Below are 27,975 nucleotides of genomic sequence, written 5' to 3'. Positions count from 1 at the left end.
AACATACCTCAGAGCAACAAGTATTTTGATGGTGAAAATTATGGCAATCCCAAACAGCTGTGTATCCTGGATTTCTCCTTAGTATACAGGATCGCTTGTGATCTGTGGAGGCAGGGCTATTGTCCTGTGAAAAACTGCAGGAGGAGGAGAGGTAGAGACCACTAAGTGTTTTATTAGAATCACCATATAAAACATTGCCAAAGGTATTGTAGGTTATGTCTTCAAAACTGCTTTCACTAGCGGGGTGAACCTACAAGATGGAGGATTCCAAAAAGTCTTATAAGAAATGCACCTTAACACAATACACAGGATACTTCTGAGACTCTCAGAAGAAAAGCTGTGAAACAGTTAATCTACCATAGATGAAAAACTTCAGAGAAGCTGGGAAGAATGACCAAGAGTTCTCCTAAGGGTGAAAGAGATGGTTAAAAATGGCCTTTCTCACCGTCAGTCTAGGAAGTATATTAAATCTAAAGTAGGTCTGTTCTGAATAACTCTCATACAGACCAGGAGAGAGGTTTTTTACCCACACATTGAGGTGATAGTCAAAAAGATAGCAAAATTTAACTTTAGTCCAGTATATCCCCCATTATTTCACCAGTTATTCTCTTATATTTAAGAGAATAATTTTTATTACTCATGCTTTTTATGGGGGTCCTTTTTTTTGTTAGAAGTCTTGTCAAAAGCATGTTTGCTTTTAAGATGCTGAACGGTGTTTTTGAAATGGCTGCTACTAAATTGTCTAAGGCAGAACAGAATATAACTTCCCTCTGTTGGGGTGGTGAGCAGATTTAAGAGGCTCATATTTCTCTTAATGCAGCTGGACGGGCTTTCTTTCAGCAGAAGCAGACTTTGAAAAGTGTTTGTTGCTATATCATCTCATTTTATACTCAGAGATTGCTTTTCAGAAAATGTAAACCAGTAAGCAATCTAGAAGGAAAAGCCTAAAACTCTGAGGTGCAAAAGTATTTAACACCAATCCTGGGTATTTGCATCTGGATATTAGCAGCCCCAAAAGCTTCTAGATGGAACAGAATGATGCAGGCTGTGTTCCTGTGAACACTGACTCCTCTGGTCCAAAAGTTGTTTTATCAAGGGAACAGGTATGATACAGATTGCAGAGGTGGAAACATCTAGTAAAGGCTATGGTGTCCTTCCAAGTAATGTTGTCAATACATTGCACAGTGAGATCTCAAGATCTGAGGAAAACAGAGAGGGAAAGAGTTCATCAGGTTCTCCCACACCAGCTTGGTTAAAAGTTTTTGTGCCCGAATTTTCCTCTCCAATAGGAAGCACTGGCACTGTTTGTCACTCAGAAGGCTTCATCCCTGTTGCACAGGTCAATAAATGCACCTCACTGCATGTAGAGATGCCACCAGGAAACTTATTTTATTGTCCTAGATCTGTGCACTACATGAGACCAACACGTGGCTTCTGAGATGTGTTTTCTTTTTCCCTTCCAGCTGAAGGCCAGTCCCCAGCAGCAGACCCCAGGGATTAATAGTGGGACCAATACTTCTTAACATCTTCATAAATGACCCAGACAAGAAGGCAAAGTGCACCCTCAGATGGTCCAAAATTGAGAGGAGAAACAACCCCATACTCCAGTACAGGCTGGAGAAGACAAGACTCAGTGGGATCTTATCCATATGTATAAGCACCTGGTAGGAAGGAGTAAAGATAGAGCTAGGCACTTATCAGTGATGCCCAATGGAAGGATGAGAAGCAACAGGGACAAACTGAAATACAGGAAATTCCAATGAAATGAAAGAAAAACCTTTTTTTCCGTGAGAGTGGCCAGATACTGGAATAGGTTGCCCAGAGTTGTGGAGTTTCCATCTTTGGAGATATTCAAACCTCACTAGAAACAGCCCTTTACCACCTGCTCGAGGTGACCCTGCTCTGGGCAGGTGTTGGACTGGAGACTTCCAGAGGTGCCTTGACCCTGTGGTCATTCTGCAGTTTTGGAGTGATAATGGTCAGCCTGGCCCCAGGCAGCCAAGTACACCAGGCTCTCTCTCAGGGCATTTTCTGTCTAAGGCACTCATGGACATCAGCCTTTTTAGAACATTCCTGTGACAGATGGTAGCCCAGGGCTGAAACCAAAGACAGCCCCAGAGCAGCACAGAAACCCCATGTAGGTCTTTGATGCACCTGTTTCAGCTCATTCAATTCTACCTTCAAGATGAGTCAAAGCTGGAAGTTTTGCTGAATTCTGGATTAGGATGTCTCTGAAGAGCAAAAGAAAATCCTGAATGTGTTCTGATCTTATTCTGTCGGCCAGTAGAGGGAGGAAGGAGAGAGAGAATAGAAAGTCATTCTTGATTCTCTGAGACTGAATAGCAATTCTCTACCAGGACTTCACAGCCCCAGGGCCAAACCTGCTCTGTCAGAGCTATTGTAATGGATAAAACCACATGAGATTCAGTTATTCTTGTAGGTATTGTAACCACACAGAACAACCTGCTATGTGGCTAATATCAAGGACTGAACCCAGCTGTAATCTGTCCTGGTAGCTGATTTATCACTCTGAACAAGTTTCCCATACACCTAGAGCAGAATTTGATGCATTAAAGTCTGTGTTTCATTTAAACTTTTTTCCTCTAACAAGGCTGTAAATTGATCAAACGAGACTGCTCCACTCCAGCCATTCAGAAGGATGTTCTCTGATACAAAGTGAGGAGAAAGCACTCTCAAGGGATTTACTTCCAGCAACTACCCCTAAACTGCATCCTGGACTGAAAGGGGACAGGGGACAAGATCAGTCCTGCACCCCAACATTTCATTGCTTTCAACATTTCGTTGCAGAGGAAAAGAGTACTGTTCTTTCCCTTTCTGATGCCCTATCACTAAGCAAAGTAATAAATACCTGGTGAGTGGTTTGCTCATGTGCAATACTGAAACAAGTTAGCCTCACAGAAGATAAGGTTGCAGGACCTGCCCCAGGATGCCACCACTTCTAACAGAGTTGCATCTGTATGTTGCTTTTTTATAGCAGCAGATTATAAATGATGTGTTTAATGCTGGAAGTTATTGATGGAGAAATATAGGAAAATAAGTTATAGTTCAATATAAAATTACATTATCTTTGTCTGTATTCAATTTCAAATATGGTTATCCACTTGGCTCTGGCCTCAGTAAGTCCGAAGGGGAACAGGATCCAGGTTGTGCTGCTGCTCCAATGCTGTTCTGTCACTGAACTGCATGAGCTGCACCAGATATCTTCATTTCTCCCTCTTCTTCTCCAGAACTCCATGTTGGCAATTTTAATAGAGTTCTGCTCTCAAAATAGTATTTCCAGGACTGCATGAATGGTGTCGAGTCCCAAGTGCAATTTTCAGAGCTGAATGTATGGCACATAAAAGCCAGTCAATCAGCCCTCAGTGACACAGATTCTTCTGCATATAATTGTCTCATGAGCAGCCCTTTGGAAAAACTGTGCTCGGGCTTGAGCCTGACTTTTGATTGAGATGCCTGTAAAGCTTCTGTCTGATGTTTGTAACTTGCTATGCACACTCAGTTACTCTGCATAACCTTTTCTAGAGTGTGAAAAACGTACACCTTCTGGAACTTTTTCAGTAAAATGGGAAAGTAAAATATGATGGAGATTCTCTCTCCTTGCTTTGTTATTTTAATATGTCAGATTCTTCCCAGCTGAATTTCATGGCAAATGAAGAAACATGTTGTGTACAGTTAAAAACTGCAATACAAACAAGGATTGGGGATATGCTTCTCAAAGATTAATACAAACCTTAATGAACACTGAGACATGTCCACGTGGTGGCAGCAGAGGAGGAAAGTGAGGAAATACCTACGGGAAGCCCGAAGATAAAACATTAGTAACCTGATCTGAAGCATTTCTTAGTTAAGTGCATACTTAAAAGCATGCATGTTCAAAATTAGGGCTGTGATCCAACGTGCTGAGCATCTGTGACTACTCTAATCCAGCCGGAAGACTCAATCACCATCACAATAAACAAACGTGGTCACCTGGCACACACACACTCATCTCCCTCTCAAGAAAACTGATTCAGCTGTCACAAGCCAGGAATAAAGAAAAATGAGCTTAATAAAAAAGAGGTGGACAAGAAAAACCCTCAAGCAACTAAATCATGGTTCTCTACTCTGAGAAATATGCGGTATAATTGAGTCTGTTTTATTTTTTAAACAGTTAACTCTGCTTTGCCTCTTGCAATCCAGGTGATTGTATTCTTCCTTCTGCATCACCACTCTGAAAGGCTCACATAGCTGGACAAGGCTTCCAGCACTCTCCAGACTCCTAACTGGTACGGAACCATATACACAACCCGGATATACACAACCCGGTCACCTCTAGGCAAAACTCCCAGGGAATTACAAGGGAGGACCAGGACACAGCACATACTTTTGCTAAATTTCATACTTTTACTTTGGAGGAAAAAGAATGTACTGAATTCCAGCGGAGCTAGAGAAGGAAGTGATAGAGTAAGATGCTCCTTAAGCTTTTCACAGGAACTGTATTTCCAGAGCAACTTCTGTGAAAGGAGAGGGACAATTACTGAGGAATTCAACTTAAACTGCCCCCACTGAAGCGTTTTAATTCCTTGATCACATAGTGAGAATAGCTCCCTCCCAACTGGTCTCTTTACCAGATATCCCAAGCAATGCTGTGCTCACAGCAGAGCGAGGTCCTTTTTGCAACCCACACAGCATCAACAGTAGCCAGTGCTGCCAGTTCCTCAAGAAATGGTGTCTGTTGGTGGTACCTTCACATATAACAGGGGAACACAAAGCAACTAATCCTTATTAGTGTGTGAGTGCAATCATTCTGCATCAAAAGAAAATATACACATGCAGAATGTGTCCCCAGGGCACAGGACAAGACAAATGTAGTTTGTTGTTAAGGATGGGGGCTGAGCACCGACATTAGTGTTTAGGGTAGCTCTGTATCATGAAAATTCAAAACCCAGTTTGAGCACTGCCTGCAGTTTCCATTAACTAGGATTCTTCTCCATGGTCAGGGGAAAGAAAGGGGGCAAATAGCAGTGGTTAGGGACCCTGGGAAATCTGTCATGGACTGTCTTCATCAATGACCAACTGCAAGTCTTCAGGACCTAGTTTTACTCTCCAACTTACTGCTAGGACTGAAGAGCCCTCACTCCCAAATAAAACATCTGTACCCTCTCCTTCTGGAACCTGCTCTCTTTCTTGCAAGTCTGAACATGGAGTCTGTCATGATTTTAGAGCGTTGTGTGCTCCTGCTCTCGTGCCTTTACATATGAGTCCCCATCCTCTGCCTATGGCGCACATTCCTTACGCCTCTTCTATTCACTGTATCTTGTAGTGTTCCAGGTCTCCTGTCCCCTTCTAAGTACTAAATCTCACGTGCAAAGGCAAGTTAAATACAGTTTAGGATTCATGCTGGAAACTTCTGTCTGAAAACAGTGGAAAGCAGCACATCACTTGATAGGAGCCTGCCACTACAATTCACTGTAGTGAGCAGACATCTACCCATAACACACTGATTTTCACACACACGAATTCAAAGTGCTTGAATCTGGCACAACTCCACCTTGCTGGTCAGAGGCAGCAGCAGTGACCCATCTAAACTGCCTTGGACCAGACCTCCCTTGTACATCAGTGGGGGTGATATAGGGTGATAGCATTTCTGTAAGATGCCTTAGACAGGGGAGAGAAAGGACCTGGAGCTTCAGACTGTACTTTGGAACCACATGGGAGAAACACAAGGCTGGCCATACCTTAGTACAGGGCAAGTAAATTAGCAACCATATCACTAAATGCTGTGAATTTTAAAAGGCATTTTGAATGGAAGCCAGTTCCTCCAAGCTCTGCTGAAGCCCCAGCTGACTCCTACCTTATATAACCACCTTTTTCAATAGACTGGGTAGAAGTTAGTATTTACTGAGCCAGAGACCACTTTTCTCTCCAAAATCGCACACTGAAACTATTTATGCTACCCTTGATATGCATGAATTTCAGGACCTGCTAGTCAGCAATAGATTTTTGCTGGGTTTTTTTTGCAGAAATATGGCATTTAATAGGTCCATTCAGGACTACCAGCCAAGCAACTGTGAGTTCCTCTTGAGCAGGCAGGCCCAGCTAATTTCAAAATGAATTGCTCTGTGAAGGAAGCATAGCACTTCCCAGATCACAGAAATGGTTTACTGGCCCAAGTCTCATATAAAATAGTCTCTTGGTGAGAAGCTGCACAGTTTTTAAAAGTGTCAGAGAAACCATTAGGTGATAAAAATTCACAGAGCAATTTTGCCAAAGAAAAAGCATAAATAAAAAGTGCATCATTTCTCTCCCAGACTTTCTCGCAAGTCAGCTGCATTCAAAGAGCTGTGCTGCAGCTACAGGCAAGCTAAAGGCAATTAAAAAGCTTTGGCTGCCTTGTGTCAAACCTTCAGCTTGTACTCATGCACTTTAATCAGAAAAGCAGCAATTACATAAACAGTGCCACTAAATTAGGGGAGAGCAGAGAGTACAGCAAGCATAGATCAAATCCTGTATGTGTCTTGAGAAGAAAATAGCAACTGATCCTTATTAGTATGTGAGTGCATTCATTCTGCATGCAAAGAAAATACACATATGAAGAACTGGCTCTTGCAATGAAATGTAGATGCTAAAACAACAGCTTCCAGCCAGTTCAGGCTGTTTTGCTTCAAGGATGTACAGATCTGCTTTTCAGTTTGTAAGGGTTTAGTTATGTCAAAAGTTACAGATTCTTCTTGGAGGCCTCTCAGTCCATGTAAAAATGTGACAGGTTACATAGAGCATGAAAAGGAGGGTATCTGAGCCCCAACATTAAGTACGAGCTTTTTTGGGAGAAAAAAGTAATCAAAATTTCATGCCACTCATCTTAATCCAGCACTTGCTAAAATTTTAAAAATCTCTGCTTATAAAACCAGCAGCTTGTAGTTTCTTGTTAAGCTACTTTTAAGGAAAGACAAAAAAATCCACAAAGCGAGAGCAATGAATCAGGAGAACATCTTCATTGCAATTACATAGAACATCCCTCTTTGATAGGACAATCAACTTTGTGCAGCAACAAAGAGAAGGACATTTATAGCAGCATCAGGATGTGCTGCATTCCCAGCTACTTGAGAAATTGTAATGAGAAATCTGTTTGGGATTTCGTAGTCCCATTCCTTGTGCCATAAAAAGCTCACACACACCGTTCAAGCACATCCAGCTAATGCCAGGCAGAAGCCCTCCTTCTCTCCCCAGACTTTAATATACAACCCCCGGAGCCCAAGGAACCAAAAAGCCAGGTTAGTTTGAACTGCAGCTTGGGCTGGTGGAGGAGTTGGTGGTCAGGAGAACCTTCTCCTGATTTTAAATTCCTGTGTTGATATTGTAGCCAAATGGCATAGAAGAGTTAAAGCTGGTGCAGCAAATACTTACTGTGCCCTCTTTAAGCATAAAAGCATCAGTGCTGTGGGATTTGTGCATGGATATTTCTGAAAGGATGAATCAGGAATAGCATTTGGAGTGTGGTAAAGCTGCTGTCCTGCAGTGAAGAGCTAAAAAAAAAAAAAAAAAAAACCAACAAAAATCACACCTCAGTGCTGTATAGATTAATTTATGATCTACCCTTGCTTCAAACAAGTCTAGAACTAGAGAAAAGAGCTCATTAGAGTCCACACTTATGGGAATTACTTGTCATGCTTTAATTATGCAACCCTTCCCCAACATCTATGCCTCCTTCTTCAATATTGCAGTGCCTCTTCCTTCAAAAGATGCAAATAATTCTTGGATCTGCTGTTCCCTTTCCCTCAGAGGTAAATCTATAATATAAGATCCAGACTTGTAGAAAGCTGGAAAGGGAAAGCTCCTCTGTACAAAGTGCTGCACCTCAACCTGGATTGTGTCTCTTCTCTTACCAAATGCCTCTGCATCAAATAGGTGGTCCAAAAGGAGACCAGGCAGCAGATCTTGAGGGACAACACAAAGAGCAGATATCCTACATATTCATTTCAATTTTAGCTCTGCACTGGAAGTCCAAATTATTTTATATGGTGACACTTTCCTTAGCAGATTAGCAGTTACACCCCTCAGCACCTGGCTGCCCCTTTCTATGTCATAAAAAAAAAAATGTTCAGAGGAGTATTAATTTCTCTCCTTCAGGTTTGCCAGAAGCTTTCCTAACACTCTTCTCCCAGTGAAATTTAAGGTATAAATTCCTGTGTGGCAGGCCAGGGGGTTCTGCTGCCACCACAAGCATGTCCCAGAACCTGGTTTCACCCTGCAGCTCTGTCAATCTCCCAGGGCATAGACAGGACTATTCCTAGGACAAGGCTGTCACTTCACTGGGAAGCACATCCTCTTTCCAGATATAAGAAGTGGTAACTGGCACATCAGGAACCCTGGGGACAGGTTTCCTTCTGCCTACCTCCCTGCCACCAGGAGCAGGCATGGTGACCCATCCTGCCTCCACATCTTAGGGGAATAACACACTGACTGAAACCTTCAAAGGCCACACTTATTTTCACGATAGGAAGCCTCTCTGGTCTGTGATACAGCACTAAATTACAAACCCTAAGCTGCTCTATTTGCACAGCTGAAGACACATTGTGGAAATCACATCTTTAAGCCAAAACCACAACATATTTGCTGTCACGATGGCAGAGCAGTTTTTTAAAGTTAGTTATAACACAACAAGTCAGTCATCAGCAACAGCAGCCTGACAAAATACTGCAATTTACAGCTCTGCTAGTTCAGGAGAACTATTATTTTTGTACAGATTGACTGATGTTTTCTGAATTGTGCTAGAATATGAGGTTTTCTTTGCAAAAGCAGTATGGGATGTGGATAAGAGAAAGAAGGGCTTCATTTAAGCAACAGAGACACTGGTATTTGGTACGTCTACTAAATCAAAAGTTACACACACGATTTTTTAAGTATTGTATGTATGTATGTGTGTATGTATTAACTATTAACTATGTACCTGAATGACCTGGTGTAAGGGCAGGCTGCAGTTCTTCAGCCATTTAGCAGCAGATGGTTGCTAAGTTCACTTGTTTACATGACATCATGTTGCTTCATCACATAAACTCCTCTGTTTATATTTCCATATTTAAGTGGATTACAATATACAGCACAGAGATGGAAAAGAGCTTCCTATCTTCTGTTTAAAGAATGGATGTGTATGTAGTGCACAGTAGTGCTGAAACCAGAGGAGATGGATGCAGGCAGAAGTTTCCTGGTTTGTAATTTATTCATACATGTGATAGGGCTGAGCATTAAAATCCTTCTTCACAAGCACATTTCACTTCCAAGTCTAATTTTGAGCTACCAGCTCACAGGAAAATTTAGGTAAGTCAGACACTACCTTTTCGCCCCCAAGAAGGTATATTTAAAAGAAAAAACAACCTTCTAGCAAATGGAATCATGTCAGTATGGTCTTCCTAATAGGAGAGACAAAACTAAAAGCTTGGCATAGATAAATCTCTCTGAAATGTGAAGGCATATTTACAATGGATGAGCTATCACACCAAGTTTCAGATCACTTCCTTTCCAGCAAAGCAACACTGCAGCCAAAGCAGTCCATCTTCTCTACCCATGCTGCTGCAGCAGCTACTTCCCTCTGGTAAATCAGATTATCCAAGAGGAACACGGATACCAATTCTGACAGATGAATACCAGCTGTGTAAAGGACTTGACACTGGCCATGCACCCAGACGCTGAAGGATAATATTTCCTAGGCACCTTTCAGGAACTGAATTGATATCAGTGCCACAGCACCGCAAGGTTTACTGCAGTAGAAAAGAGGATTTCTGAAACAGAGCACTCAAGTCTGAACTTCCAAAGAGGAAGGGTTTGGAGGGACGTGATCCCAGTTACAAACCCGGTATACATGACATCCTCTTTACTGAGCAAAAATGCACAAAAGCCTGAAAAGCTTTTGTTCTAGTTAATCAAATATTTTGTTCTGTGACTGGTGAAATCCAGTGTCTGAAGGCAGAAACCCTGGTGCAGACTGTTAGGGACCCTGGATGACACTTGTCACTGCCTCAGATTGCAATACTGACCAGCTTGTTGTGTCTGTCAAACAAACAGATCTGTGGCCACCCAGAATCTCCCTGAAAGAAGGAAAAGGGGAAGAAAAGAGAAGGAGAAAGCAAGGGGTTATCACCTGTCAGCAGTGTCAAAAGCATCCACATCCAGGAAGCCAGGGAGGGACATGGCTTTGTGTCGTGGTTGTCTGCAGCACATTCCACACTCTCAGCTACACACTGTGCTAAAAGTTGCCCCTGTAACTCTCTCACAGATGTTAGTATCTTCAATATTTTGTCCCCAGGAGTCTCCCATAGCACAGGCCTCATGGGAAAGGAGAGAGATCTCCACTTGTTAGAGCCTGGCAACCAGTTCTTTCCCTGGAAAACCCAACATCATCAGGGAGTTTACAGGGGTAGGAATCACAGCCTTTTAACTGCTCCTGGGAGGCAATCAACACACTGTTGGGGACAGACCCCAGCCTGGGGTCTACATCCCTTTGCATGTGTGTTATTCATGTATTTCATGTATTTCACGTATTTCATGTGCTTCAGGAGGAGTCACTCTCCAGACAGTTGTATGGAGCCACCTTGGCTTTTGCTGTTGTGTTGCTTGGATCAAGGGGAGCCAAGCCCATCAGCCAGGAGCAGTAATAGGGTGTCAGTCAACAGTGGAAAGTGTGCATGATATGTTGAGGCCTATAGTCCCCATAACTCATCCTTGCCTCTTGCATGGGTCACCAAAATACCAGAAATGTTGGGCCAAGCCCCTAAGAGAGAGCAAAGGTAGCCTGCCACCAGGGATGGATGCCTCTTTGCAGGGCACAGATGAGCACGCACAAATCTTCTGACAGCATCCTCAAGTCTGTCATGAACTCACCAGCTGTCCCAGGTTACCTCCAGCCAGGTAAGTGGGGTGATTCCTTGCCACTGTCTGTGCTAGACTTTGGCACAGGGGCAGTCAGACAGGACACAGACCAGCTCTGTGCCAGCTGCACCCAGGCACGTGTATCCCACATCTCCTGGAAGAGGGTCAGTGGCTGTTTGGAATGAGGGGGTGGTACAGCTGTCTTCAGTTTGCAAATGGGGGAGCAGTTTCTCCTCCCCAGACACTGAGACGTCCCAAGGAGACATGAGGTATATGACCACGCTGCCAAGCAGCAGTGGTGACATGGGCCAGAGACCCTGGACACTCACTGTCAGTGTGATTTCATCTCCCTTGAGTTCATTCCCCTTTGCTTAGCTTCCATCTTGGCTTTGCCTTTCCCAAAGCTTCCCGGTTTTCCAACAGAAGAGACAGCCTGGCTTCTAGGTGGAAAATGTTTCATACACTGCAGGCAACACTTAGGGAGGAGGAGAAATCTCTCTTGGCACTGCTCTCAGTCTGAGCTGGCACTGCCCTCGATTGGTCATGATGCCCTTTGATGTCAGAGTAACCTGTACTCACTGTCAGCTCCTGTCTCTCCCCATCCTGTTGTTAAGATCTTGCAGCAGTGTTTGTTCCTCTCCACAATGTGCCAGCAGCTGATTGTTCCTGTTGAACTGTCTGTGTTGGAAAGCAAATTCTCATCAACACCAGGTACATCTTTCCTGCTCTTACTTCTGTCAGCCCTCTGCTTTTCTTGCTTTTTAACTCGTTGCTTCATCTCCCCCCTCCTCCCAAATATCCCACAACAAGACTGCAGAACAGATGAGACAGAGCTTTAATAATGTATATGTTCCCTTGCTGTACTCGCTGGATGCCCAAGAGCACTGTTTTAATGAGTCAGATCAGGCTTTCTCCTGATACCACTGTTTGAGGCCACAGCACAGTCAAACTGAACATATTTTGAAGGCTGTTTCTAAGAATATGAGAGAGGAGGCCCTTCAAAGTGACATGGATCCAGGGCCTTGAAGGAAGACACTTTCCTCAAGCCAGTTTGACCCAGGACTTCACTCCTTCAGTGCAGAAGCCTCCCATCATCAGTGCACATAGTTAGACAGTTCTTTGAAGAACTGTGGTATTTTCTTTGTGGATACTATTAAGAGGACATGGCAAGATCCATGTGCTATAAAGCCTCCTTATTCACATGCTCTGTGCTTGTGCACTGGCTCTATTTACATTACATTTCCCTAACGCTTAACATTTGTCTTCCGTTTTTATCCTTTCCTTCCCCCAGGTCCTGCCCCAAGCTGAACACAGCAAATTGGAAGGAGTAACTTCTCTCAGCTCTGTCCAAGCTTGGCACTTTTTTTTATAAAAATCTAAATTATATACTGCAGCAAAATATTCCTCTAACAAGAATATTCTGGGGTTTAGACAAAGGGTATAGGCAACTTAACATCTTTCTTTTAAATTTCATTTCCTGCTATCTCAAACATTACTTTGCTACCAGCACAGAGGTGCGTATTATGTTAGTCCTGTACATACCAGTCTTTATGAAGAAAAAAAAAAAGAACAGCTCCCTTGGGACATGCCTGCTTATTTTTGGCTCATTAACTTTAATGATGTCATAGTACAGCGGTAACAGGTTGGGAAGACAGGTAGAATAGGTGATCTTTTCTATTCTCTAGGTCATGTCTAGCCTGTACTTTTACCTTAAAGTCACATTCCTAACCCTCATTCTGTATTTTAGCCAGATAAGAGGAATCAATCCTGCCTGAAGGCTTGCTGTTCGTTTCACCCTTACCATCCTTCACTGTGCAAGACACACAGATGTCTTCCCAACCCCCTTCCCATACATATACTAAACACTGTGCCCCACGTCTGAAACCTATTATAATCATTACCCCTGGCACAGCTGAATGTGGTGGGACTACAAATGGTACCTGGATCGATGTGTTTCTGCAGCTCCAGGAGTGCCAGGTCACTTTTGAGAGGAAACCCACCAAGACCACAGCGTGTACACGTGGCTTTCGCTAGCAGAGGACTGACATCATTCACATCTGGCAACAAGTATTTGCTTCCCCACAACTGTTCTGTCTGAGCATTGGGCAAGGAAAAAGGAAAGCAAATACATTATTTCAGTCTAAAAAACCCTACAGATCAGGCAACAGGAAGAGTTCACAGTTCACTTGCAGCATCTACTGCTGAACAACACTCACACTTTGAAACTTATAACCTTACCTCACAGAGACACCTTTGGGAATCCAAGTGGAGGTCTCAGTGCTTTGGGTGCTGTGCTGACAGAGAACCTTGACTTGTACCTCTAAAGTTTTGCTGCTGTTACAATTAACACCGGGAGTCCAGAGACGTGTGAGTCACTCTCTCAGGCACCAGGCCCCAGTGCAGGTGGAGCTTATGTTGAAGCTACAGATCTTGATGAAACATCTGAGACCTATGCCACCATCATAGGAATCCACATAAAACAGAGATGAAGGTTCAACAGAAGGATGTAGTTCCTCTGCCTGAGGCCAGGAAGTACCTAATACAGCCATCAGGATGTCTGGGGAGGGGGGGGCAGAGGACAACCTCTCCCAGGACTGCATGCATACATTAATTACCAGGTACACATCAAAGTCCATACTCCATCTCCACTGCCACCATTGCAAGCAGCACGGGATACTACACAGGAAGGTTTAAGCTGCTGGAGGGCAGCTCTGCATGTACATCGACAGCAAGCCCATCTCTCTTTTCCAGGATTGACAAGATGGCAATAGTAATGGCCCTGTCTGGAGGCTAGCAAGATGTGTACAGGCTGGCAACGTGTCCTGGGTGAGCACCTCTCCACACATTTTTCAGGAAAACATATTCCCCACATAAGAATAATTTCCTGACCTTTTTAGCTGAAACAGTATTCATGAAGTGTTTCCACTACAGTAAGTCTTCATTTTCCAAAATCAGCTTGCTACAGTGTTCCCAACCATCTCCAGTAACAGCAAATTAAAGAGCACATAAGCAACCTGTATCCCACAACTACCAGCTTCCGCTGATCACAAGAGATGTCAGCACAAGAAAGGAAAAGAATGAAACTGGAAGGGAAGAGTATTTACTTTCCTGAGAAACTAGTAAAATAGAAGATGAATCTAGGGGGGGAAAAAAGGTTTAACAGAAAATAAATCCATTAAAATCTTGTCAGTGGTAGAACTGGTACAGAGAAACCTACTGAGAATTTTGAGGGCTGAGGTACAACACATCCCCCTATTTCCCCTCTTTTGGTGGATCACACTATGGGAACTAACCTTTTTATAATGGACTCCCTCTCTCCTTTCTGTGTGCCACAGGAAAAGGCACAACCCTCTAATAAGAGCAGCCAAGCTCTCAAGCAAAAGTTAGCACAGATGGCTTAAACTGTTTGTTTTCTGCTTCCCGTTTGTAGTGTCGGGTTCCAGACAGTGGTTATTAATTAATCTGAGGTCAGTTACACGCTGAGACCAATCGTTCCTCCCAATAAGCATCTGCTTTAAACAAAAGCAAGCCAATCCAAAAACTAGTTTAAATAATCAGTCATTCCTCAGGGATGTTTCTGTACTTGGTTCAGTGGCAGTGGGAACTGCAGAGATACAGGGACTACCACCCAGTGTCGGGTGCCTGGGGTGAGCACTGAATTAACTCGCTGCAGTTTTGAATTCATCAGAGCATGGAAGAGTATCTTGAAATTATCTCAGACAGCAGCTTAAGGGAAAGCACATTCAGCAAATAAACAGTGTGATAACAACAGCACTGCTTTGTGGCTGTCACAGTTTAACCCCAGCTGGCAACTAAGCCCCATGCAGCCACTCGCTCACTTCCCCACCAGCAGGATCAGGGACAGAATTGGAAAAGTGAGAAAACTTGTGGGTTGAGATAAAGACAGTTTAATAGGTGAAGCAAATGCCATGCATACAAGCAAAGCAAAACAAGGAATTCATTCACCACTTCCCACTGGCAGGCAGGTGTTCTGCCATTCCCAGGAAAGCAGGGCTCCATCACGGGTAANGGGCTCCATCACGGGTAACAGTTACTTGGGAAGACAAACACCACAACTCCAAATGTTCCCTCCCACTTCCTCCTTCTTCCACCAGCTTTATATGCTGAGCATGATGCCATATGGTATGGGATATTCCTTTGGTCAGCTGCCCTGGCTGTGTCCCCTCATAACTCCTTGTGCACCCCCAGCTTCCTCACTGGCAGGGCAATATGAAAAGCAGAAAATGCCTTGACTCTGTGTAAGCACTGCTTAGCAGTAATAAAAAAACATCTCTATTACCCAACACCCTTTTCAGCACAAATCCAGAACACAGCCCCACACCAACTACTTTCAAGAAAATTAACTCTGCCCCAGCCCAAACTAGCACAGTGACATATGCAGAGAAAGACCCAGAGTCTCACTTAACACTGGCTGCTGCCTTCCAGTTCACTTTGTGTTGGCTGCTCATACAACTCTACAAGAAGGATTTTGAGGCCTCTGTATCCTACGTTTTCATCAGTTTTGAAGTGCAGGGTCAGGAAGCTCCTTTAACACAGAGAACATGCTGAAAGATTTTTCTGACAAAACAAATTGGCTGTGTTCAAGGCCAGGTTGGACTGGGCTTTGAGCAACTTGGTCTAGGGGAAGGTGTTCCTGCCCATGGCAGGGTGTTTGGAACTGTATCATCTTTAAGGTCCTTCCAACCCAAACTGTTCTATGATTCTATGATGCTTTTGCCTCACATTTATAGTTGCCACAAAGCTGATTAAAATGCAGAATGCAATGTTCTAGAGATGTGAACATTTTATTACATGGTTTGGTGGAATAGTCTACATTGTTCTCAGGAATTCCAAAAAAAATTAAATTGACTACCATCACACCCTGGTTTACTGGGGTGAAAGGAGAGTGGGTCTGACAGCATACTTTTTGGGGTGATGAGGGAAAGGAAGCCGAGCTTGCTGGAAACATGAAAGTTGTAGAAGCTTGATGAGGATTTTAAACTTTCACCTTGAGGATCCCTCTGGCTGACAGCTGGGAACATGCTTCAGGCAGACTGGTCAACCTGGCTAAAGTTCAAGCCTTCATACAAAGTGCAGAGTTCTTAGATTCAACATATTTAAGATTTTTTTTTTGATTTAGCTAAGGTTTGGGACTTTTCTGGTGAGGTTTTGTTTTGTTGTTTGGGTTTTTTTTTCTTTCAAGTATCCATGCATTTCTCCAAACATATATAGCAGCCTTGGTAGCAAGAATTGAAAGTGAATACAGTAAAATAGGAATGTGAAGAATTAAGAAAGTACATTTAGTACTGACATGGCTAATGTTGTTGGTGACCATTTCATACCCAAATGTTGACACTTACCCATGACAGAGATTAACTCCCAAGCCATAAATATAAAATGTGCATAAAAAGAAGAGAAGGATTTTTTTTTTTTAATAGGCTTTCTACTACTTCCCTCTCATCAGGTTTATGGAAAGTTAAAACTAGTCTTACCTTTGTGAGCAACCTCCATGCTTCCAGTTTCCTGACCTGAAAGGAGAGTGCTATCTTACCTTAGGTACACAAATACAGAGAGATTACAGACTATTCTGGGGAGGGGAATCTGAGACAAGAGGAGTTTTTAGCCAGGCTGCAGGTGAATGGAAAAGGCACCTCCTCATTTTCAGAGCTAGGGTTTGAAGTTCATCTTGGAAAAGTGCATGTTTGCATGAAAGAGCAAACAGATCTCTGGTGACGCTGCTGTAAGGCTGATGCATTTTAATAAGAGAAATTTAATTGCTGTGATTTACTTCTGAAGCCCAACACACTTGCCCAAGCAGATGTGCTCATTCACACAGCAGTGGGGAGCACAGGTAGGACAGAAGAAAGGGGCATGGGAGAGGATTAGATGTGGCTCAAGTTGCTAGAAAGGCAAAATAGTTTGCTTTCACAAACAGAAGAGTCAGATTGGACACATCTTTCCAGCTCCAAGTTTCTCTGATCTGAGGGATCAAAGTGCTGATTTGCTTAATGGTGCCAGGGCAGTGCTGTTCACAGAGAAAACTGTCCACCCATGTCACCAGCTCTGTCCCTGCTGGGAAATAAGAATGTGAGGGAGGTTTCCTTTGGTCTTTAAGCATAGAGCCCAATTAACTGTGTAGCTCCCTGGGTGTGGGGCAGAGGTGAAGTCTGGGGAGGTAAGCAGTGGTAACAGCAGCACCTGGCAGCATTATTGCCTGCTAGGTGGAGAAGCAGAAGAGAGATTGTAGAAGGAATAACAGACAGACCACAGGGAGAGGGGATTCTGGTTTTGTAGAGCAGAATGGAAAGGGGTAGATAGAGAGCAACAGATAAGACAGGATCTCTTTTTTACAGGTTTATAGCAGGAAATGAGCACAGTAAATAGATCACTACTTGTGCATTCAATCAACACTCAAGATCTCTAATAGATCTCTTATTAATAACCACCATTTCTCTTCAGAACAGATTTTTTTTTTTTATATAACAGCCATACTTTAGGCTTTACTTCTCCACCCTCCCAACAAAATTGGACTTATCCAATGATGTTTCCTGAGTAGAGGAAGTTGAGAGAAAGCCTTTCATGGCTGCTGAAGTCCTGGAAGGGAAAGTCGCTGTCACTACTGAACCTCAAGATTTTATGGGGTAGATGGAAGTGTCACCACTGAAGTTACCTGCAAAATAGACCAGAATGGGTTGTGAGCCTTTTTCTCCTGAGAGCTGCGAGTCATAGTCTTTCAAAATGCAGAAAATGCAGAAAAGATTTCACTTTCTAAAAGCTTATTAACGCAAAATCCTGATGTCATTCAGTTTGAGCTCATGCATTAGTCTACAAACATGGCCAGAAGAAAACTTGCTATACTTGTAACCAGAATGGTGACTTCCTTCAAACAGACATATAGTTAGAGACACTCACTGTAACCACTACAAATCACTAGTGGCAAATGCCCACTGCCTGGACTACTCTGGTCAGAAGAAATCCCTGCCCTGACAGGCAACACCTCCCTCATGCTCTTTTGTGCAAGACACTGTGCAATGCTCACAAGGCTGCAGAACATCCATATCCTCTGGGGAATAAGCCACTTGGAGCGTCTCACATAACTAAAATCTGCACTGAAGAACCTTGTGACAATAAGTGCTCTTAACAGTTCAAATTTCCAATCTGTGCTTTTTCTTCCATGTACAGAAGATAACTTACACAGCTTCACTTCCCTGAAAATGTCCTACATAAGCCAATAGCTCCTTAGTGAGGTAGGCACCTTCCCTCACTTAGCAGGGCTGTAGGAAAAGCTTCCCTCCCTTTGGCCCCATCACTTTGACCTGCTGCCTTGTCTTTGGCACACAGCTTCAGACACACACAGCAACTTTCATGCTTCCAGTTAAAGTCTGGGAAAGAGCATCCTACACAGACTCACATAGTTCCAAGGCACAGCCATGCCATTATAAGGACCTTATATCCAACAAGTTTGATTGCAAAAATACTTATAGGATGGGAAAGATACTAGGCTAGCTGAAGTAACTCCAAGTATCAGAAATCCTTCCTGGAGCATGGAAGTGTGCCATGTAAAAATCCCTTGTCTGTCAGAAAAGAAACTTGGTTAAGCTCCTCCATTTCTCTCACCCCGGAATTAAGATGAGCTCTCTTTTACTGAGTAACTCTTTCGTTAGTCCAAATCCTTCACACACCACCAGTTGGCTGTGACAATTAGACAGATTTCTTTCAGTCCTGAAAGTCCAGGACTTCAAGGCGAATAATGGATTTTAATGGGGCTACAATTCTCCTGTGGCAGCTGCAGCACAAAGCAAAGAACAAAGTCACAATGCTGGCATATTTAACAATTGGCTCTGATCTCCTAGGGATAGCGATCAAAATGTGAGCAAAGGCAAAAGGGATTGTAATGCCCATTAAAAAAAGAAAAGAAATAAAAAAATCAAAGGCGGGATATTGGTCCAAATCTATTTCAGTCATATGATTTATTACTTCTGAAGTTAACCTTCCAAATGCTTTAGAAGTCTGTGGTATTGCCACCTGAATGGAAAGTTCTCTCTTACCTTAACTAAGCGCGATAAGGGAGGAAAAAAAGGAAATGGATGAAAGTGCCAAAAGATTTTTAGTGAAATAGTTTATTGTCCCCTTTTTTAGCCCTTCAGTTATGCCACATTCAGGCCTCTGACATGGTCAGAGCTTTTCCCAGAGGTGTCAGGTTTGTCTGCTCTTTGCTGCAAACAAAATACTGGCACCGACCAGCTTTCCCAACTCTCTTTGAGAAACTTGCCCAGTTTTCTAACATGAACTGAAGCACCCCTGGATTCATTAAAAAACACATCACAGATGTTTGCAGATTTCATGGGAGTTACAAAAGCCAGAAGAACTTGGGTGCTCACCTGGTGGCATTTGTGTATCTCACGCGGTATCCCAATGGCTGAATCATTCCTTCCCAATCTGTAAGAGTGACATCTATGCCTTGTGACAACTCCGAGCTCATCTGCTTGGGCATTTTTGGAGCATTGACAGTTTTTTGTCCTTGAAAGAATAAGAATGTAGAGCATTAAATTCAGCTTTAACATTAAGTTTTAGAAGGACTTGGACCAGTAACTAGAAGAATTCCTATGTGACCCTCATGGAAAAGCATAGATTATGGTTGAGATACAATCTGAAGAGCAAAACCTTGAAATACTCCTTTTGAAAGTTCATCTGGAAAAAGAGATGTGTTCAATTAGAGGTCAAACCAATCACAGAAACTTCTACATTCCCATTCTACCAGGTCAGATCTTGTTCATTATAATCCTACAAAAGTGGTTTCAAGATTCAGCATTGTGCATATCAGACAGTTTTATACAGGCTAGAGTTTCAGAGAGCTCTGTTTTCTCGTACGTTTGGAGAACATCTGTCTGTGAAGTCTCTGGAAAGCCCATAAATGCATCTTGAAAACAAGTATGTTCCCGAAGCTTCAATCAAACATGTCAGTTAATCTCTAGAGAGAAGTGTTTGTACAGCTTGACTGTACCTTGGATCTGAAGCAGAACACCATCTTCATCCCAGGTCTGGGATTTGGGAGAACCACAGGAGACTGCACAGTACTGCACAGAACAGATAGAAGCAAATCCAAGCACAACATCCCTATAAAAACACCGTTTGAGAAATGTAGGCCACAGTCATACAAGTTACTCTGTGGAAAGGTGGAAAAGGAAGGAACTATTCACATTTAAAAGATGTTCAGCTCCAGTAACATGGCAGTCCCCTCTTGACGAGGCAGCACCTCTGGTCCCTGTCCTGCACTAGGTGACTTACTGCTGGCCAGCAAGGGTTTGCTCAGTTTACTGCACAGTATCAGCTGCCTCAAGTCTACCTACAAGTCTAGGCATTTTATTTTCTTTGTCTGTCCTGAAAAATTGCTCGACTACACATGGGTTTGTTCTTGGGCTTAAATTGAAAATTGGATGAGACAGGGAATTTCTGCCATTACTCCATCTCCACTGATAGGTACTTTCTGTTGTTAAGCACACTAAATTATTTTCTGGTTACTTACTGGCTCTCTGAATTTTCCAGCCTCTTTCTCCCCTATCATAACATCATCCTAGAGTTCCAGCTCATACTGACATTAAAGCCTCATTCTGTGTTTTAGTTCCTTGGTTAAAAATAATTTGGTTTAGAGACAGGCACCCACAAACTTCTGTTATTCACCAACTCCAGAGAAGGGGTGGGGGGAAAGAAAACAGGCTGTTTCAATATGTTGGCATATAAATAGTCATAGGAATCTAGTTTAATATACCCAGTCTTGAAAAACTGCCAGCCATAACAAATGCTATTACATAGCAGTGAGCCTATGTGCTGGAGGACGCTCCAGGGAGCTATCTGTGAGACTCCTATTCAGGGAGAAGTTTGACTGATGGCCCCATTTCTGATAGTATTTTCCTCTGTCCTCCATGTAAATAGTTATGATAGTTAAACTGCTATTCTCAGCTGTAATAGACACAGATTTAGATTTTTTTAATTGCCTTCTATAAATTAGTTCTTGGAAGAAAATAGCTGTGGAGTGCTCCAAGAGCTCCTTAGCATATCCTCTATCTTTCTCCTCTTATGTGCTTTCACTCCCAACTCAGAGTTAACTGACATGCTAAACTGTAGATTTGTTGGGTTTTGGTTTTGTTCCTTAATGACAAAAACATTCCTAGCATGTTCCATTGCTCTAACAGTTCACTTGGAAGCATTACTACTGTATTTGGTAACAAAAGAGTGTTCTTGTTCAAATGTCATGGAAGAACAGCTTATTTTCCCTTTAGCCCTCATCTACACCAAGACAGAAGTCAAATAGGGCCTCTTCTCTTGAGCATTAGCCATCACCACTAGTGTGATGTTAAGAGGATGAAGGTCTACACACAATAGCTATTATCTAAAAACTTTCTCCAAAGGCATCACTTAATTTTGGAAATATTTGGGGAACATGTACACTAAAACTTATCCATAGGACTTCCAAAAGCTCACAGTGTATTTCTCCACCACACTGTCTACCAGTAAGTAAGTGTGAGTATCTACCAAGAAGAAGTTCTTCTGTATAACATCTGCAACCACAATTAATTAAACCTATACAGGGGCAGCATAAAGGAGGAGAAGGAAAAAACCCACAGTGAAAGGCTGGGAGGAGATGTTGGGGGAAGGAATAGAGATCCTTCAGCACACTCAATAAAACCTTTGCAAGATCTAGTTTCTTGAGTTTTCCCCCACTCATTTCCTACTACTTCCCCCTCCCCATTTACATTTTGTGCCAATAATTTCCAGTTAATTCCTTTTGCTTCCAAGTTTCTGCCCGATGCAGCACTTTTTCCATTTCTTCCTTTTCCCCTACTCTGTGTACAGACTCTTTAAAACAGGAAACAAAAAAGCATTTCCTCCACGCATTTTGAAATGGAATTCCTGTGATGTTCTCCATCTCCTTGCCACGCTGCACTTCCAACAAGATTTTGCTTCTCTGCACAGCATGCTGTACACATGCAGACAGAGGGGCCTCCAGAAACTTAAACTTCCAAGTAAACAATGTTGAAGTTCTCCCTTTCTTTTTTATTTAGCTTTCTTTTAATTCTGAGGATTTTGTTAATCTAGACTGCTAGATGCTTGATGGGATTGCACCTCAGCAGAGTCATGGTTAGCAAAACTATACCTTCTGCATAGAAGTTAATATATTTTTTGGTATGAAGAGTCACACCTATTTCCCAGCCCCTGATGCCTCAGTGTTGTTTATTCCAACTCCAAGAGTCAAATCATATGTACCATCACTACATCTCACATGATTATCTCAGAGGGTGTGGAGGAAGGGGGCTCGACTTTGAAAACTAAGCTGACAATATAGGAAGTCAGGAGTCACTTATATAGACAGGTGTCCCTGAGGGTTTGCTCAAACATCACAGCTTATTTCTATGTACTCCCTTTTACTGGTCTCTAGGGTACTAAGAGGGCTGTTCTCCTACTGGATCAATGCAGCACACTGACACACTGACACAGGGATTAAGGTCTTCAGCCAACCTTACAGCCTGGGCTCTGAAGCTTAACTTAAGGCTGCCAACATGTCGAAGCCATGCAGCTGGGGCTTTCTGAAACTGGCCCAAGTGAATGAGTGAAATTTCTAGGACTGAGTGTCCTCAGCTGGATCATTTGTTGTTACCTCGCACTTTTCTTGCTCTCTGATTCTCTTCATAAATCCCAAGAAACTCCTCTTGGCGGTTCAGTGATGATGTTATTGACAGATTATAGTAATATAATCTTTGCCATGCCCTTCAGAGAGAGTCGGAGTATCCAAGAGCACTCTGTGCTTCCCACGTAACGTGATGAAGAAGGAGCAGATATAAATCCCCAGGCTCTTCTAACTCCACTTCTGATGCACATTCTGTGGATAAATGTGCACTTCAGTGATAAAAGCATTAAGACAAGACAGTAAGAGCTTTCCACAAAACCTGGCAGTCCTGCCCATGATCAAAGAGAGTCTAGCAGGTCAATAAAGTTAGTGGGAAATGGTTTTCCAATATTTAGTTTTCTAATTTTTTTTAAACCTGTTCCTCCCCTACCCCAGTATTAGTGGACTTTCTGGAAGTCTGAAGATCCTGATATCACTAGCAAGGGCACAGATATTGCAGTCACTGCAAAGGCTACAGTGATAAAAGGCTTAACCTCCGTAGGGCATCTCTCTATCTATGCGTATAAATATTTAAAACGCATTCCTATCAGTTGGATCATTTCTTAGGGTCCAGCATTCAAGCTGGTACAAGCCCAAAGGAGCTCTCAAAGTGTACATGATCACAAGGCAGCCCTCTTGCCTTAACCTTGAAGAGCCAGGCAGAGGCACAGGCTAGGCAGCACAAAGGAGTGAGCTGCCAGGCCTTAGGGGAAAGCAGACTTGCTTGCAAATTTGGTTTGAGCTGTGCTTTGAATCAATGCCTGGAAAAGAGATAAACAGATACCAAGTTGGTCACGTAGCTGGGCTAACAGACCTACCAACCTCAAATACTCTCTCACTACTGAGGAAGAAATGCAATTATTTTTTTTTTTAAATTGACCTTGTGATCAGCTCTTGACAAGAGTTATGAAATATTATGCTTTTGTCTATGAACTCCCTGGTTCTCCAGAAACACAGGAGGAGAGCAGGCCTAGCCTGGAGCTGCATGCACACACAGTGCAGTCAGATTCAGCACTCGTTAAATAAGAGACCAAATCAACAGGGAAATATTTGGAAGCATCTGAGTGGTTATAACAGAGCAGGAGGAGGGGAACAAGATCACTAATGAGAACTGCATGTCCCTTTAGTACCAAGCATAATAGGGTTGTTTGTCTCCCAAGGCAGCAATTTTTAAAGTCATACCCTCTGTAGAGCAGCTTGAATTCTGTTTAAGTGTGCTTCCTCCCACACCAATGCTTTATGGGCTTTCTGCTCAGATGGGATGCTGACACCACGCCGTGTCTCTTCGTACCTGCACGGGATACTGAGACCACAGAGGGGAGGAGCTGAGCCCTCCTGCTGAGTAGAAATCCATCAAATCCAAAAGGGAGATGAAGAACATTTGCCTCCTGAGGAAGGTGCTGTGTTGTGAACAGCTTTACATAGCAGTGCTTGTGAGAGGGCACGTGTAGGGAAGAGTGACTTGCCTTAACTCTCAGTGGAAGAGAGCACAAGGAGAGTACCCTTCCCCCAGGAGATCTGGCTTTAAAGAAATCCAAACCTCTTCCACCACGGTCTAAGTTAAATGCAATGAGTTAATCACACAGTTTTGCACAAGGGCTCCTGCACATACCCAGCACTGTTGAAGGGTGAGGGCCCTGTGCTGGCATCAGGGGACAGCAGGGAATGCCAGTGTAGTGCAGGTGCTGCATCCTGGAAGAGGGTAAAGCCCAACAGGCTGAGCCACAAGGGCTTGTCTCTAGGTCCATTTTAAAAGCTGGTTTTTTCATTCAGGTTGACACCAAATTCAGGTAAACACCCAATTCAGGTCAACACCCAATTCAGGTCAACACCCAATTCAGGTCAACACCCAATTCAGGTCATTGCAGCACCGTGCGCTTGCCATGGCTTTGAACTCACCCAGAGAGGAGCAGCTCAGCTGAACCAAGCCTGCTGCAGGGTGGGCAAGAGCCTTATGCACATTTCCAGCCTCTCCTAACCGGCCCTGGAGCTGCTGTGCTAATGATACCCCCAGAGTTTTTGGCTGTGCTGCACTTCCCTGTGGAGAGAAACCATGCCCACCTCCTATTGCTTACCACTTTGGGGGACCTATTTTTATCTCAGTGGTGTGATGTTGTGGAGCACCAGCAAGGATGCCAATGGGAAGAGGAGGAAAGCACACGCTGCATGCCAGCAGCCTGGCTACTGCACAAGTCTGCAAGCAGTACTGGTAGCACGTCCCCTCCTGAACAGATTGCTTTTTAAATTCGTGAGCAAATGAATTCTCCAATTTGTTGCCAAAGCTAGTGTCTCCCAGTAACTGAGGGTACTTTAGCCTTTTCATCATTCTTCCTCCAACACAGTGTTGGATGTGGAGAAACATTTAAACGCTCACTAGCCAGGAGGAGCCACATTAGTAGGACAGGGCTGTCTGTTGTGCTTCAAAAGCAGCAGCAAGCTGACAGTGTCTCACCCAAGACCGTAGCTCTGTTTAAGCGAAGTACATGCATAAGAAATTAAGTAGTTCTCTCTGCCCTGAGAAATACAGTCTAAAACATGGAAGATAAAAAAGCAGTACCTTATTCCAGGTAAGGGAATGGTAAGGGAGAGAGAGAGCAGATTTAGCAACATATCCAAGGAATTCTGCAGCATCAGTGGTAATGGATCCTTGCTCCACTATGCAAGCCCCCTGCTTCTAGCTACAAGAGGGTCTTCCTTCCCTTGGCTCTGCTCACCAGCCTCCCTCCCTCCCCTCTCCCTGTGTACACACACACTTCCCAGGACAAAGTCCAGAGAGCAGTATCCACTTGCACAGAGATGTTAGGAAACTCAGACCTGTTAGCAGTTACCACCCAGAGCTGATCCTGAACGGAACCAGTTCCATTGCCTTCTGCAAACCAAGCACTGCCTCCCGTGGCACACGGGAGCTCCACACAGCTCTGCAGTCCCCCTGCCTGCACGCCTCTCCTGTTAGCTTTGAGGGCTCCTGTGCTGAGGTCTCTGGTGCACTGTCACTTCCCTGCAGCAAGCTCTGCTCAGCATCTGAGGAGAGGCACAGCACGCTTAGAGGCAGCTTAACACAGAACTCAGAATAGTCAGCATGGCCAAGCACTTCCCACAATAGGAAGACAATGACATGAAGGTCAGATAAAGGAGGCAAGTACCAGTATACTGATACTTTGAGTCAGTATCTGGCTCAAAGAGCCCTCAGGGCTTTGAACCTTTTGCATGAAAGTGTATGTGAGGGCTGCATGCAACACTACAGGCTCCACCTCTGAGAAAGATTTATACTACAGAGCTGAGCAATTCCCTGCATCAACTGCCTGGCCATGAAAGCCATTACTGCCTTCAGAGTCAGTGGTCAGGAGCCAGTTGTGTCAGATCCAAGGGTATGGAAGATATCTAGCTAGCTCCCAGCTTATCTGTAGGGCTGGTCTGGCTGATGATCACCATACAAATGATGACTTGTTTTGTCACCTGGTTTTAGTTTAGAAGAAAGTTCTCCCTTAGCAGCACCTGTAGTAGCATTTCTGTTAGGTCAGCGTGGGATTATGAACGACGCCACAAGGGAGAAAGACTGGCTGCTGCTGCACAAAGCAGGAGAATCCAAGTGCTCATCTGACCTGAGAATAGAGCATTATCCACAACATGCCCTTTTCTTTAATATATACTTTAATTTCCTGCTCATAAGTGCAGCACACTTTATTCAGTATACAGGGAAAGGAGATTAAATTTATTCCTGTGAGCAGAAGTCTTCTATTTTCTGCTGGCAGCAAAAGGATAAAATGTAGGATGGGCTACATTTTATCTACACAAAAACTCTGTCCAGGATTAGGTTTTTCCTCTTAAGAAATGCTGTGGGACAATCACAGCTATTCACTAACATACTTGGCTGTATGTGTGCACACGCAGGGAAGGAGGAGTGATAAAGCTCTGGAATACAAAGGTTTTGCATCAGCAGTATCCTAGTGCTACTACTTCAAGCCAAAGTGAAACATTTCTGTAGAATGACAAATCTATTTATTTAACATGGGGGAAAAAAAAAGACTTGAAGCTGTCTGGTACCTCTTCGAAATCTCTCAAATTCCATCAGATTAAACAAGATGAAGTGATGGATTTCTCCATTTGCCAATGAAACTATAAAGCCAAATTCACCTTGACCTGAGAAGCCTCAGCAGGAAAGAAACATCTGGGAAAGAAGGAGAGAGGGAGTTGGTTCAGGGAAAGCAGTATGACAATGCTGAGTTCACGTGGGGCACTTCAAATAGGTTTGCTCCCCTCATTTCTTTGCATGAGAGCCCCTCCAGCTTAAGAACAGGGGCTTCTTCTTTTTGTAAGATGCCATCACTGTCATGCAATCAGTCCTTATTCACTAGCATATGCTACTCTTTCTCTGGCAAAATTTATCCTCCAGACTTCTGAATACGATGCTAATTATATCTAGATCCATAGATGCACAAGTTCAGTTTACAGCATTTCCCAAACTATTCTGCCATCAAAGCATGGGGCTGGTAGGCATTTTCACAAGTAGTTGCTTTTTACTGATAGAAGTATCTGTTCAAAGATTATGATCGATTTGAGAGTCAAAGTGTTAAATTCAAGTCTTACACTTCTGGACCTTCCATTCTAATTTCCAGTAAGCTTTATTTAGGGGGGAGGCATGAGGAAGAGGAGGAAGTGGAGACTTTCTGCAGTAAGTCACCTGGACTTTTTTTCCTTCATCTTAAGCTGCCCTGAAAAGCCTATTAGACAAAACCTCAATGCACTTGGGATATTTTATACAAAGGCATGATATTCAGGACTCACCTCACTTAGACAAAGAAAACTCACCTTTCATCAGCAGTCCTACCCAGTCCATGAAAATCCTCACCCTTGAAATCAAAGAACCTTGGTTTCTTTGGGCTGGCACAGCAAACAGCGCAGCTGACAATGCTGTAAAGCATAAATGATCCATTTTCAGGGTTGCAAACCAAGGGGCCACCAGAACCATCCTGAAACCAAATGATAGAGGACTCACAGGGGTCTCATTTGGCCTCTGCACTGCTGCAGCTAAAAGAGAGCTTTTGGAATCAGATTTGCCCGGAAAAGCCCTCCTGCAGGAACTGGGAACACAGCCACTGGTGCGACTCAGCCCCAGCCTGCAAAGAAGAGACTGATTTAAAGGCTTGCTTATCAGCATAAAGTGAAGACTGAGCACAGGCTGCAGACAAAATATGACTCAATAGTCCTCTTTAGTGTTACATATAATTTATTTGCCTGCCATTGGATTGCGTTATTGAGCTGAACTCACATTTTAGCTTGACAATGCCTCAGTCAGAATTACTTTGCCTTCTATTTACTCAGCTGTCCTTACCTGCTTGCCTGGTGATTTTGGAGAGATTAGTCAGTTCTTGAACACTGCTCTGAATACAAGAGTTCTATAAAACAATAGAAGTCATAGTTTCTCTTGACAAAAGAGTGCCATG

General features: G+C 43.4%; 1 protein-coding gene and 1 long non-coding RNA gene across 2 annotated transcripts; both read right to left on the bottom strand.

Moving 5' to 3' along the window:
* Nucleotides 1-13: 13 nt before the first annotated feature.
* Nucleotides 14-7,521, bottom strand: LOC108492464. Its single transcript, XR_001873114.1, has 3 exons — nucleotides 7,408-7,521; nucleotides 3,752-3,811; nucleotides 14-134 (listed from the first exon to the last, which is right to left on the bottom strand). It is a non-coding gene; the product is annotated as an uncharacterized LOC108492464 (long non-coding RNA).
* Nucleotides 7,522-9,920: 2,399 nt separating this feature from the next.
* On the bottom strand, nucleotides 9,921-27,552 carry LOC108492354. Its single transcript, XM_017804604.1, is given in 7 exon segments — nucleotides 9,921-10,085; nucleotides 10,240-10,323; nucleotides 10,879-10,937; nucleotides 15,043-15,083; nucleotides 16,359-16,394; nucleotides 19,248-19,386; nucleotides 27,341-27,552. Coding segments are annotated over 7 exon segments (684 nt in total). The 5' UTR covers nucleotides 27,501-27,552.
* Between the last annotated feature and the right edge of the window lie 423 nt (nucleotides 27,553-27,975).

This window comes from Lepidothrix coronata, unplaced genomic scaffold (assembly GCF_001604755.1).
Source record: "Lepidothrix coronata isolate B3197 unplaced genomic scaffold, Lepidothrix_coronata-1.0 Scaffold10, whole genome shotgun sequence".
NCBI lineage: Eukaryota > Metazoa > Chordata > Aves > Passeriformes > Pipridae > Lepidothrix > Lepidothrix coronata.
The sequence above is the reverse complement of the archived record's forward strand: the minus strand, read 5'-3'. Positions and strand labels throughout refer to the sequence as shown.